We start from the raw sequence: 14,709 nt of genomic DNA, 5'->3' as shown, positions 1-14,709 counted from the left end.
ACAGATACATCAATGATTTTTCAGTTTTGTGATCTATATAATTATTTCATTAATACTGTCAAAGCTGTGTTCCTCTACTTGAAAAATAAGCAAACACATTGATAGAGAGTAGGCTGTTAACTTACTTTGTTATTTCTCTGACTTAGGATTCATTTCATACTTTGAAGAAATGGGTGAAAGAACTAAAAGAACATGGTCCTGAAAACATTGTAATGGCCATTGCTGGAAACAAATGTGATCTTTCTGATATCAGGTAATAATTTTTGTTGTTGCTTTCACTGCAGTAACTATATTGTTTCTTTACTTCAGGTAACAATTTCTTTCATTGTTATAATAGTATATAATTTTGGCCAGCTGTATTGGTTCTTTCTAACACCAATGATTCTAGCGATGCAAAACCTCAAGAACAACAGCACAATTTGAATTATGTACTTTTTTAACCTCTCTTTTACTGCCCTTCCCCTGTGTTTGTATAATCTCTACAACCTTTAGCTTTTGAACCACTGGAAATGAAAAAGTATTCTGTTTTATTTTTTACCCCTTCCATTCAGTTCAAATGTGCAGAATGTGATAAGGGATGAGCAAAACCAACAGTGTAAAGCTAGAAGGATGGGCCTAAGGTAAAAAAGTGTTATTCAGAGAGCTTTAAGAATTGTGCTTTGCGACAACTGAAACTGTCCCATAACACTGGATGTAGAAAGTGTATTCTTGGTTTTCTTAGTAGCATAACATCAAGTAAAGCTTGTCATCTGCATGAAGCAAAGAACCTTCTGGGAAAAAAGGGGAGGGTTGAATCCACGCTTGTGCAGAAGAGCTGAGATGATGCTATTTGGAATGCTAGTGAAGCTGGAATCACTCTTCTGCTTGTTATCTTGATTTGGATTTACATTTATCCTTTCAGGAAATGGAAGCACATTCTGCTGTACAGTAGTGATTCCTTGTGTCAGTCCATGACTATTATTTCTTGCTTCAGCTAAGAGCACATACTCAAAGACTATATTTGATGCTGTCCTCTTAGAACCTTATAGGCTCTCATGGTTGGTCAAATATATTCCCCTCTTGTATAATCACACTTTGGCCCAGGTTCACCAGAGCCCTGGAGCACATGTGTAAGTTGAAGTAAGTGATGCAGTGCTTTGTTGAATCAAGGCCCATATAAGGATAGGACCTGTGTGGGTTTTGGTTTGGTTTTTTTTTTTTTCCTTTGTTCTTCCCCCTGCTACTGTCATCCATGAAACAACACAAAACTGCAAGTCACTGCTTTCTGTAAATAGTGAACAAACTCTGATTCTAGGAGACTCCTAGTTTCTGTTGGGCTAAGAAGTGGGGACACAGGTGGCATATTGTCATCTCCTGCGTGATTTTGTGATATGCTTGTCAACATGGTGAAACTGAGTCCTAAAAGACAAACCCAAAGGTTTCCAAGAGGAAAGGACAATTACAACAATAAAACAAAAAACCGGTTAGCACAAATCTCAGTTTTTGGTTGCCCTGAAAGTCACTTTAAATTTATCGCTTAAGTGTTTCCAGCGATACAATAGCCAGATTAACTCGAGGGTAATAAGTTTGGAGATTGTGACACATGATACCAATTGCAAATGAATCCATAACCAGCTCTCCCCCTGCTTTTGGAAGCATTTGCCATGGCAGCTAGCTTTTAAATGCAGTTCCACCAGAGGTGGATTGACTTGAGGACATGAAGAAAAACCTGCACCCCAGAAATGTTGTGGGAGTACTGGCATTCCTCACAGAGTGAGTGTGATCTTCTCACAACATTATTATCAACCACTACCTGTAGTATACTCATTGCTGATCACCTAATTCTTGCTCCTGTTCTGTTCAGCCAGTACAGCTCTTCCTTGTGCAAATTGTTTTGCTGTGTGAATGGTCCTCAGCGTACTCCATGAGCTAATGTCTCTTAATTTTTTTGATTTTTTTTTTTTTTTAGGAAGAGGGCTTTTTCTCCCTGTAGTTATGAATAGTTTTGGGAACATTTTTCTGTGCAGTTTTTCTTTCTGCATCCCCTATCTTTTTTCTTTCTAAAGTCATCCAGTGATGCCCAACTAAAGAGATGTTGGTGGAAAAAATAGAGAGCAGACTATCTCATACATGATATATTTTCACAGTTCTTGCAGAAATCTGATTGTTTATGCAATGCATGCAGCTGTATGCATTCTCTGTCTGCTTTATGTCTTGAGATTTACTTCACTAAAAATGATTTTAGGTGAAATGTGTCAGCAGTTTATCAGATTGTTTCCAATGATTGATTCCAATGCATGCCTTCAGGCACAGAGAATTTAAAAATAAGATGATGTGAGCGCACAGGAGGAAGCTGCTGTTTGTATGCATTTTTGGCATCTCTCTTTGGTTTTGTAGAGCTTTTGGCAGATGTTTTGCTGGATATCAGAGAGAGACAGCTGCTTTTAAGACCAACACGAATAGATGCAAAAGAGGACAAGCTGACCCAGTTCAAGTTGATTTGATTCTGCCATCTCTATGAGTGTAGGAGATAATGTCAGGAGGAATGAATGTAAGCAATAAGAACTGATTATCTTCCTTTGGGAAAAGACTAACACTATTTCTCATAATCATTGACCATGTTACCCTCCTCGATTAGCATCTAGAATCTGGTTTTAAGCTTCCAAGATGTATTTGGGACACTTATGGGTCGTGCTGCTTTTCCTCAGTGTTGTTAATGGACTATCATCAGTTTTTGGTGCTCTGTTGAAGTAAATTTATTCTCCACTTTGAAGGAATTTCTACAGATAGGCAAGCAATTTTATTAAGTATAAATCCTTATCTTTGTTGTAGTATTGTCAACTCTATTTACTGCTGAGTGTTCAGCATACTTTTAAGTAATAGTCATACTTTCTTCTGATATGTGTCCTGTTGTTCTGACAGGTTACTAAAAAGTTATTTCAAAGACAGGAGCTGTAACTTCAATGCTAAAATGTTGTAAGTGTCCAAAATACTTCTTTGAGCATTGTAGAAGTCAATAGTCATAACAGCAACTAAGAAGTGTTCACTTCCCTTAAAATGTGGTGCATCTTAACAAATTATGTTCACTGGAAATCCCTGATTAAGAGAATTCAGCAGAATTTCATGCTCAGATCTTCACTCCATGCATCCAGAATACTTCTTCATTCACTAATTATTCAGAAAATCTCAAGGGAGATTAAGTCAATAGAATAATTTGGAAAGGATAAAATGAAATAATTGACGTCTTTCAGAACAGAATGGAACAGAGCTAGCAGATCTTTAAGGAGGTCTTCCATAGAATGCAAGAGCTGGCAATCCTCAGGAGCAAGAAATCAGGCAAGGAAGGCAAGAGACCAGCATGGCTGAGTAGGGTACTGCTGGTCAAACGAAAGGGAAAGAAGCAAATGCACAGAGAGAGGAAACAAGGACAAGTATTCTGGGAAGAGTATAGAGGTGAAATATGGTTGTGTAGGGATGGGGTGAGGAGGGCCAAGGTGAAGTTGGTACTGAACCTGGCAAAGAACGCAAAGAATAACAGGAAGGGCTTCTACTGATATGCTAACCAGGAAAGGAAGGTTAAAGAAGGCGTACTCCCTCTGATAAATAGCATTGGAAAACTGGTAACAATGGACAAGGAAAAGGCTGAGGTACTCAAACAACTTTTTTGCCTCAGTCTTCAATGGCAGCCTCTCTTCCCAACCTCTTGAGTTGATGAACAGCAGGATGGGGAGTGGGGAATCAAAGTCCCTCCCTGTCATAGTTTGAAATTGGCCCCCCTTGAGAGTTCAGGGGCTCAGAGGTGATTGGGTGCCAGGGCAGTGTTCCCTGGAGAGCCAATCACCGTCCATGTTGTTCGCTTTTGCTCGAAAATCATATATCACAGCACTGGAAGTGGTTGGCAGTTCTGGTCTTGGTTGTTTTGCTGTTGGTGTCTGCTGCATGTAGGTGGAGAAGGCCAGGGGGTGGCTGGGCTCCCTCTCTCCCCCTCCGGGGGGAAGAGGGGAGCCCTGTGGCCCCCCTAACTCTGCCTAGGCCAGAGTTAGAGACAGCATTGGAATGAGTGCATGTTTGTGAGGGTTGCGACTCACAAACAACTGGTAAGTGGGAGAGAGAGAGAGAGAGAGACAGGCCCTGTGGCCAGGCCCTCTTCTTCTTTCCCCTCCACCTTTGCAGCCAAGCTGCAGAGGAGGGCTGTTTTTTTCCCTCTCGCTGTTTAGTGAGAGTGGATGTGAGGCTCAGCATTGGAGCAGAGCCAAGTGGACGGGCCGGAGGAGGCTCGATTGCTAGGGAGAAAATCCCAGGCAAGAATTGGAGACGGACCCCCGATAGAGAGCGGCCCGGAGGATCTCTGCCGTGAACTAAAATGCAGGACAGCCGGAAACCCGAAGGAGGAATCAACATTCCAGGACACAGATGCTTGATAAGCTGAACTACACTGCAGCAGCCTACGAACCCAGGTATGAAGCAGAGAGAGAGAAATCACACAGCAGCAGAAGAGCAAGGACTCAAAGCTATCTTCTTGGACTTCATGAGGAGGAGAGACCGCAACAAACAACTGGAACTTGGTGAGGGGGGAGCGTTCAGGCCCAGAACACTCCCACAAGAGGGACTGGTTACTTTCCAGCCTTGAAAAGCTTCTTTCTGGACTAAAGTTAAAGGAAGGGGCTAAAAGGACTGACAGAAATGTAAATATATATATGTAGTTGCTTTTAGTTTGTACAGTACAGTATATTTATTTGTGTAAATAAATGTATACACTTCCCCCTTCCCCTACAGAAGCCTCTGGTCTGAAAGTTTCTCTCTGGTGTTAGGATAAATTGTGAGAAGGGGTGGGAAGGAAGCCTGAAAATTGGATTTTGGATTTCTAATGTGGCTCAAACTGCCACACTCCCACTGTAAGGAAAGATCAGGTTCATGTCCACCTGAGGAACCTGAACTTATGTAAGTCTATGGGACCCAATGAGATGCATCCCAGAGTCCTGAAGGAATTGGCTATGTATTTGCCAAGCCATACTCCATGATATTTGAAAAGTCATGAAGTCCTAGGTGACTGGAATAGGGAAGCATTGTACCCATTTTAAAAAAGGCTAGAAAGGAGGACCCTGGGAACTACTGACCTGTCAACCTCAGCTCTGTGCCTGGGAAGATCATGGAACATATTCTCCTAGAAGCTGTGTTAAAGTACATGGAGGACAAAAAGGTGACTCAGGACAGCCAGCACAGCTTCACCAAGGGAAAGTTCTGCCTGACCAACCTAGTGGCCTTTTATGATGGAGTGATGACATCAGTGGACATGGGAGGGGCTACAGATGTCATTTATCTGGACTTCTATAAAGCTTTGACACGGTCCCCCACAACATCCTTCTCTCTAAACTGGAGAGATGGATTCGACTTGTGGACTGTTCGATGGATAGGGAATTGGTTAAACAGTCACGTCCACAGGGTAGTGGTCAACGGCTCAGAGTCCCAATGGACACCAGTGACAAGTGGTGTCCCTCAGGGATCTGCATTGGGACCGGTGTTATTTAATATCTTCATTAATGACATAGATGAAGGAATCAAGTGCACCCTCAGCAGTTTGCTGATAACACCATGCTGAGTGGTGGTATTGGCACACCTGAAGGATGGGATGCCATCCAGAGGGACCTGGACAAGCTCAAGAGGTGGGCGCATGGGAAGCTCATGAGGTTTAACAAGACCAAGTATAAGGTGCTGCACCTTCTACCAGGTCAGGGCAGCCCCCAGTATCAATACAGGCTGGGGATGAACAGATCAAGAGCAGCCTTGCCAAGAAGGCCTTGGGGATGCTGATGGATGAGAGGCTGGACATGAGCTGGCAGTGTGCACTTGCAGACCAGAAAGCCAATTGTGTCCTGGGCTGCATCACAAGCAACGGGGCCAGTAGGTCAAGGGAGATGATTCTGCCCCTCTACTCTGCTCTTGTGATACCCCACCTGGAGTGCTGCATCCAGCTCTGGGGTCCCCAGCACAGGATGGACATTCACCTGTTGGAGTGAGTCCGGAAGAGGGCCACCAAGAATGAGTAAAGACATGGAGCATCTGTCCTATGAGGCAAGGCTGAGAGAACTGGGAGAAGAGGAGACTTCAGCGTGACCTAATTGTGGTCTTCCAGTACCTGAAGGGAGCCTACAAAGAAGGTGGAGAGACACTGTTTATAAGGGCATGTAGTGACAGAACAAGGGGAGACGGTTTCAAACTGAAAGTAGGTTTGGATTAGATGTTAGGAAGGAATTCTTATTATTAGGGTGATGAGATACTGGAACAGGTTGCCCAGAGAAGCAGTGGATGCTCCACTTCTGGAAGTGTTCAAGACCAGGTTGGATGAGGCCTTGAGCAACCTGGTCTAGTGAAAGGTCTCCCTGCCCATGGCAGGGAATTTCAAACTTTAAGGTCCCTTCTAACCCAAACCATTCTGTGATGATTCTAAAAGTTATTCCTCTAACTTTTACTGTAGCCTTGGAATAACACTTGCTCAGTACTCCAGTGATGGTTGTTGCCTTCTTCCCTCTTCTCCCGATCTTGTGTGTAGTCATCGCTTTTCTTAGAGTTCCAGCATTTGTACTTTTCCTTTCTGACAAGGTAACATCTTAACAGTGCTGACATCCAGATTATGATGAGTCCACTTGATGTATGCAGCCTTTTTGATGCCGGCAGCACTGGATGGCATGACGCTTATTGCCAATGTGCTGTGGACATGAATAGCTTCCTTTAAAAATGTTATCAGAGAAAGCTACAAAGTTTTGTGATGCTTCCTTGGAATATTGTTACTTGCTGCTGCATTACTGTTTCCTTGACTCCTGAAGTTTGCTTTCTTATCCAAATTACACAAGTTGACAGTCTTCCTTACATAACCTTATGCTTTCAAATTTCTTCCTTTACTGTTGTTTGAATATTATGTTATGTAGTTAAGTTCCTTTATTCTTATCTGCAAATAGTAGTATCTTTCATAATAAAGGCCAAGGTGCCATTTCAGAATTAGTAAGGGGAATGCTGCCTTCCCTGTGTCTTCTGCCATATAAAGACAATACAAAGAAGCAAGTAATAGAAACAAGCTCTGAATCCAGATGTTGGAATTGTAGGCTACTTTTTTGAAAAAGATTTGTCATAAATCTGGCAATTATTCTGGCTCTCTCCCTGTTTCCCATGAGCAGCAGATCTGATTTATTTAAAACATACAGCTCCATAAGCTAATAATGAAATTGTGTTGCTGTGATCCCATGTAGGTACCTTCTATTAAAGTCCAAGGCACTCAGGCTTGGAGGAAATTGTTGAGGAGTCTGGGTTGGTATATCAGAGGTGTGGGGTGAAGGAGTTGGTGTAAATTCTGCATGTGTAACAGACATCTATAAAGCCACAAAAACAACACTTGATGTATTGAACAGTCATGCTGGCAGCCTGGTGTTTCAACATGTGCTCCCCTAATTGGGTATACCTTGGGTGCCTGTTAGCTTGTTCAGTCTCTCAGATTCTCAGCTGTTGCTCAGAAATTAGGAATGGAGGTGGTTACAGACAGCAGCAGACACAGGCAGATCCATCTTTGCCACTTGGCTCAGGCAGATACAAGGTCAGCATGGGGCTTGCTTGCCTGAAGCGGAAGTTTATTGTACGTTGTAAACTACATTTACCAGCTTTTGACATGTGAAGTATTGGCTACAAAATGAGGGCGTTCTACCAGTGATTTTAAGGTGATGTCACTTTGGTGACAAGGCACAGAATAGCTGACACTCACTCGCTGTTGCTGATGTGCTTTCATATTTATTTGAGAATCTCTCGTTTCCTTGCTGTAAAGACCAAGACATGCGATGCTCTTATCGCTTTCATCCACAACATTCGTACCCTATCTTGTTTGAACAGTTGGTATGTGGAGAGTGCTGGTTGCTGCCTGGATCAGCAGAGTTGTGTGTCTTTTCTCAAGCATTTTAATGCTTTTCTTATCGAAATCAAGCTTAAAATACAAACAAATGGGTTGTCATTTAAATTATCTTCTTTCTTTCAAGGCATGAAGTCAGCAGCAAGTCTCAGAAATCTGCAGATTGATCACTGTTGAAATGTTAATATTTTGAATATGATGATCTAAATGCCATATGAAGAAAGATAGTATTACTTTTACCAAGAAGAAAAGCATATTAATGCTTTTCTGATCAGGCTGTGTTTGAGGTTGGGTGTGTCCCCCCCAGTTTTTTTTATTTAATTTGACTTCTTTTATTCGTAAATGTCTTAATTTTTTCTTTTTTGTAGGGAGGTTCCTATGAAGGATGCCAAAGAATATGCAGAATCTATAGGTGCAATTGTTGTTGAAACCAGTGCAAAGAATGCTGTTAATATTGAAGAACTTTTCCAAGGAATCAGTAAGTAAATGTTCCTTTTAGTTAATTAATTCATTTTGGTTATTCAGGGGTCTTCTGAAAATAGCAGTTTGTTTTGGATCTATAAACTACTTTCCCAAGGACATCAGTAAATCCCACTGAGCTGGTTGTATGGCTGCTGTTTATGCACAGGTAAACTAAGAAAAACTTTGAATACGCCAGAGCAAAACATAATAGATACAGGATAAGCCTGTTCATTCTAAATCTGTATATAAACCCTGACCTGGGTCACATCTTCTGTTTCAGATGAAGCCTGCTGTAAAGGCAATTCTGTTGATCTTACAATTATGTTGATAAAAACTTAAATGTTGATAAATGCTCCTGGAGGACATTGATAAGTAAAAAGTAGTTATTGCAGTGGAATCCGTTTAAAAAACAGCCCCAACGTAAATTTCTTTCCAGGCCTTTTAAACGTGATGAAACTAACACTTGTCATGAGAAGAAGAAAAAATTTCTCATTTAGTCTGCCTTTTAGGGGTTCCGGTGTTGGTCTCTGTCTGCAAGTGGGAAGGACTTTTCAGGCTGGAAAGGACCTCACAAGACCTTTAGTCCAACTTCCTGTTCCAGACAGACTTGATAGTGAATTCAGACCAGGGTGCTTGGGCCATTGTTTGGCTGGACCCCAGAGCAGAGGTTCCACAACCTCTTTGGGCAGCTGAGTCCAGTATTTAAATAGTCCTCACAGTGACATCCCCACCCTGTTGTATCAAGCCAGAACATATCCTGATTCAATTCACAGCCACCATAGCTCCTTTTCCTGGACGCACCTCACTAAAGAGCCTGATTCAGTCTTCTTAGCAGCCTTTCCCACAGGTACTGACAAACAGCTTTGTGGTCCACTAAAGCCATTTTATCTCCAGGCTGAACTGGCCCTGTTTTGTCAGCCTTTCTTCACAGGGCAAGTGCTCCAGCCCTGACTGTCTTGTGGCCCTCCTCTGAATTTGTGCCAGGTTGTCAACACTTTTTTTTTGGGGGGCCCAAAACAAGTGTGACCCAGCTGATGTTAGACTGTATCTAGAAGGAGATAACCACTTTATCTGATGTTCTGTCTTGGCTCTTGTGGGTATGGCTGAGGATCCTGCTGGCTGTCTTTGCTGACAGGGCATGCTGCTGCCTCATACTCAGATTGCCGCCCTCAGGTTCTTTTTGGCAGATTTGCTTTCCAGACAGCCAGTCCCCAGCCTGTCTCTTAGACAGGGGCTCTTCCTTCCTACAAGCAGGGCTTGGCATTTGTCCTTTCTGAAGTACATAAGGTTCCTGTTGACCATCTCTGCCTCCAGCCTAAGACCCTCTGAACAGCAGCCCTGCCCTCAAGGATATTGAATACACCCCTGAGTTGGGTATCATCTGAGCGTTGAAGTGGGTGTGTGTTTTTTCGTCCATCAGGCCACTGATAAAAGGTATTAAGCAAAGTACTCTACTTGTAACTGGCCTGGGGGTAGATGAGTACTGTTAACCACTGACCTTTTGGGTATGATGATCCAGCCAATTTCTCACACAGCTAACAGTCGTCCTATCTAGACAATAACATCTCAACTTGGATGTACCAGGATGCTGTAGGGAAAAGTATTGAAAGCTTTGCTAAAATCAAGGTAGACAACATCCAGTGCTCTCCTTCGATCACAGATCCAGTCATACTGTCATTTAGGGCAACGAGGTTGGTTGCACATGGTTAACCCTTACTAAGCCCATACTGACTTGGTCCTGGTCATCTTCACCTTGTGCTCAGAAGCAACTTCTCAGGGTTTTGCTCTGTGGTTTTCCTGGGAAGTAGAGTGAGGTTAAGCAGCCTGTAGATCCATGGCTTATTATTGTGTTTTTTGAAGACAGACATTATATTTACCTTTCTCCACAACCCTTCAAAAACAATAGGGATGATAAAGAGCAGCCTTACAGTGACACTGGCTTGCTCCTTGTGCATGCTCAGATTATATGGGTTGAGATTTCTTCAGAGCTCCATGACCTGACCCTTTTCCATTACTGGTGGCTCCTCTTCTCTGTGAATCCTATTCTGGGGTGCAGAGACCTAGGAGATAGTATGTCCAGAAACTCAGCCTTGTTTCCCTGCAATGACTTTATTTTATTTCACATATTCATAATCAGCTGATATTATCTACCACACTTTGCCTGAGATATGGCCTGTTCAAGTGTTTGCTTCACGTACATGGGATGTATTTGAAATGGTTAATGAGAACCAGTATTCCTGGAATACATTACCTTTTTTTTCCTCCTTTTAAAAAAGAGGTGTGTGTGACATGGCTGTCTGGAGGAACTGGTTCTTCCTTGTGATAGTTTACTTGTTTGTCTGCGTCTGATGGTTGTGAATGTTCTCGCGGAGGAACTCGTTCTTGCCACGTAATTAGATAATTAGTTTCCATCTTTGATACGCATTGCTGGCAGTGTGCACTGTCCCTAATAATGGATATAATAGATGAGGAAAATCAGCTAAATTAAGTTTAGTATGAACTAGATACCCAGGCAAGTGCACTTAATTCCACAGGCAATTATTTCTATATATAGAAATATTTGGTCTCAGTGGATGTACTTGTGACCTTATTGAGCACTCAGAGGAGAGAAAGGAGAAAATTGGTAGTGTATGTTTGTGGAAATACAGTGGAAACCAAGTGAAAAATGCTTGAGTAGCAGGAGAATTAATTAGTATGGTTATGACTGGGCAGCAGGTATTTATAAGTAACTTTCTTATGTTTTACACCACTTCAGTCTTGGTGCAATTTCCAAAAAAGTCTGTCTCTGCCAAAGTTGCATAGCAGCATTTCTGCTTTTTCAGTGTATGAAATCCTTCATAGGTCATGTCTCCTGCTCTGTTGACTAATTTTGTTTGTGTGGTGCCCTGGAAGTCACGTTGCAGCTTTAGTTTTTTGCTTTCATGCTGCCTGAGAGCTCCTGCCCTTCTCTTTGTGCTGCTGTAGAAGGGCATGGTGCAGCTTCCCAGCCTCTGAACAATGAGGCAGCAGGCAGCAGCTTCTGTTTACCTTGAACTTTGTAGTTGGACTGTATGTGTTGTCTATTTTACAGCCTGGATTTGGAAGACTATTCCAACATGTGTGGAGAATTTCTTCATTAAATCCTCCTTGAAATTGATAGCACAAACAGAAAGTGTAGACTTCATTTTAATTCAGCTAAACAATTTACCTCCTGCTTACTTATGCTTTTCATTTCCCAGGGCTTTTTTAACATAAACATTTTTCCTTCCTAAGGTGTCTAACAACTGTCTTTTTTCCAGGGATACTGTTATGAAAAGAGTGAAATGGTATAATGGGAAAAACTTACTTATCATAATGATATAAAGAAGGTGTAAAGAAGAAAAGGGGAACTGGGATGTTTTGCTGACAACTAGAAATATCTTGGATAAATGATAGAGATTATAGACAGATCACTTAATTTCTAAGATTATTATGTTACATTATGCTTAAAAGATTTTTTAAAATAAGTTTTCTCTCAGAATTTGAGGATTTGGCTGCTAAGAGGGATGTCTTCATAACACAGTCTCAATACAAATTCATTGTCCTTAATTCTTATCAAGAAAATGCAAAATGTGAATGACTAGAATCAGTAAAAGTTTCTGAATTTTTGAGGTTGGGTCAAATTTGGCAGGAGAGGTATTCTGCAGTCTGTGTACTTATGCTCAATCTGCCTCCTCAGCCTTATTTGCCTAAGTCAGCAAAGTTAGTGTTCTCTGCACTGGAGGGTTTGCACTGAGTTGAGTGATGGGCTGCAGCTCCTGGTTTCTTCAAATGGCAAGCCACTACACTTACCCTGGTTGCATTCATCAGTGCCTGACTGAAACCTTGCTGTGATTGTGAAATATCACGTGGCTGATTTATGTCTCTGTAAAGAAGAATATTTTTAATACAGTTGTATATTCCCCACTTGAGCTAAATTTTTCCCAGTGTCTTTCTTTAGAGGTTTTTGACATAAAAAAGGCTTAACAGTATTTTTTTCATGTATTCCAATAGTTCTTTTTTAATAGCTGAGTTTCTATAGGATCAAATGTTATTAACTTTTTATTCCCAGCCTTAGAAGAATCATAGGCACAGTGGCTCCCTGTAATTAGTTTATACTTTAGCAGCAGCAAAAATGCCAGTAATGTATTATACAATCACAGTATAATAAAGTTGTGCCTGTGCAGAGGGCCATACCTTGTTCTATATTGCCCCTTCTTGGTTGTAGGGCTGACCTTTGTCCACTGACCTTTGCTTGTGCCTGGCTGGTTTTCAAAGACTAAACAAGCTGCCCCATGTGGACTATCATTTAGTGGCAATCACACCCTTGCAATTTTCAGACACCTGTTCATTTAGCAGCTCAAATAAGCCTTAGTTACCTTATTCAAATCTAGTACACGCCCAGCTGTTTCTCCTCAGCCTGTGTGTGTTGCCTGTTACCTCAGTGTGAAGGTGCCCCAGATACGAAAGAGCAGCTTACATAAAAGCCATCCTCCGTAAATGGCAAAGCTGAGGCTGTACCTCCCAGGCTAATACTAGTCTGCATCAGTAGGTCCAAAGGTGAGCAGGTGGTGGGACAAGTAAGCTGCTGAAGAATACCTAGCCAAGTGAAATGTGAAATAAACTTGTGCCTAAACAAACAACAACAAAAAAAATTACATCCATGCGTTATTTTTTTTAAGTCTGGCAAATCATAGAACCATAGGATGGTTTGGGTTGGAAGGGACCTCAAAGGTCATCTAGTTCCAATTCCCTGACATGAGCAGGGGTGCCCCCCACTAGATCAAGTTGCTCAGGGCCCCATCCAACAAATGTTGGAGATCAGTGTGCTACCAAAGGGGGCAAGATTGAAGCATTTCAGCATCTTCTGTTGAGGGTGAGAAAGAAGTGGGGAACAAGATTATCAGAATCAATTTATGGAGAGTGTGTAAAGAGTGGTTAGCACACTCGGTCTTACTGATGCTAGTACTACAACAAGGAGAGACAGGGTGATGTTTAAAAATCCAGATAAGAATGTTCTTCCTAGATGAGGCTTCCTAATTAGACCAGTTTCTGTCTTGGGATTCAGCCTTTCATGTGGTAAATGCTCAGTTATAAATGTATGAAGCTATTGATTTTCTGATGCCTTGCCAGCAGCTCATATATTGAATATTTAATGTAACCCAAATACTTGTTTCCTAGAAATACTCAGAGATTTAAAAAAACAAATCAAACTCAGTCTCTAGAGTTTACAGTTTAACCAGTTGTTTACTGGACAATCTAAAGAGGAAGGTGTGAAGTGTCTGTCTGGAATGGGGAAGGGATCCTTCCAGAAGACATTCAATGTTTGCACTGACTCAGATGGACTTGGACGGATGGAATTGCAGATGGATGATCTTCAAGCTTTGTGAGTGATGAGTATGGTGGTTTTCATCCTGTTATCTGCTAATTTGTAGGTATCTGTGAATTCCTTTGAAGAGGTCTATGAAAGATATTCTAAGAAAATAAAGTACATTTATGTTACAAAGCAATTCACATGCACCAGTTTTTAAGGTAGTCCAAACTCATAATTGAATTTTTGTAGGGAGTGTAAAAGGATTGAAAAACATTGTCTGAACCTATATTTTAGATTATATTCTTTGCAGTTTATGTTCCCTGTGTTATAGGATTAGTCCTCCTCTTAATTTCAAATTTTAGTGAATGGAGCAAAACTTAATGACCTTTGGACTACTCCTGAAGTTAAACATGAGGTACGAGATTTCTCTCCAAGCAAGGAGAGCTCCTCAATGTAAACTAGTAAATAAACTGAAACCGCCCACAGTTAATTACAGCAGGACCTTGAATCAGAGTTGGATCTCTCAGTAACAAAAGTCATTAGGACTACTGCTGTTTACTTTGATGCATGCAGGATTAAAATATTTGTTACGTTTTGGGGTTTTTTTTCTGGAAATTTTCATTAAATGAGCAAAATGTAGTTGTATTGCTGCTTCCCCTAGCAAGAACCTCAGTGTCAGCAATCTATGCTTTTGCCTTAAAGAAACAAACCAAACAAAGGCTTTATTTTCTTGCATGGAGATGCTGTTAGATGTGCTATTAGGAGTATTAAAATAATTTCAAGTTAACTGTGTTTAGTTATGCAACAGATTTTATTTTAAGGATGTGTTCCCTTGCATGAAAAGTTACAACATGAGTAAAGAGTAAACAGCAGTCATCTGTCAGCTGGGAAAAACATTACTTCACTATAAATATGGGGGAGAAGAAGAAACTAGAGTCAGACTAGTGGGCCAGGCTTTATGACCCATGTGAGAACATGGGCAACTTCTAAAATAGCAGTGAAATGGGTTTCAAAGTGTGAAAGGATTTGGGGAGATGTGGCGAGTGACTATTTTAAGTCCTACAGG

General features: G+C 41.4%; 1 protein-coding gene across 2 annotated transcripts in view; it reads left to right on the top strand.

The window, feature by feature from the left end:
• The window catches only part of RAB31 (RAB31, member RAS oncogene family), a 66,571-nt gene that overhangs the window by 42,523 nt on the left and 9,339 nt on the right, over positions 1-14,709 (top strand). For both annotated transcript variants that reach the window (XM_017819598.1, XM_017819599.1), the window contains exons 5-6: positions 147-253; positions 8,239-8,348. In XM_017819598.1, coding sequence (XP_017675087.1) covers positions 147-253; positions 8,239-8,348 — 217 coding nt within the window. The remainder of the gene's footprint in view (positions 1-146; positions 254-8,238; positions 8,349-14,709) is intronic.

Source organism: Lepidothrix coronata, unplaced genomic scaffold, assembly GCF_001604755.1.
Source record: "Lepidothrix coronata isolate B3197 unplaced genomic scaffold, Lepidothrix_coronata-1.0 Scaffold75, whole genome shotgun sequence".
NCBI classification, from domain to species: domain Eukaryota; kingdom Metazoa; phylum Chordata; class Aves; order Passeriformes; family Pipridae; genus Lepidothrix; species Lepidothrix coronata.
The sequence above is the reverse complement of the archived record's forward strand: the minus strand, read 5'-3'. Positions and strand labels throughout refer to the sequence as shown.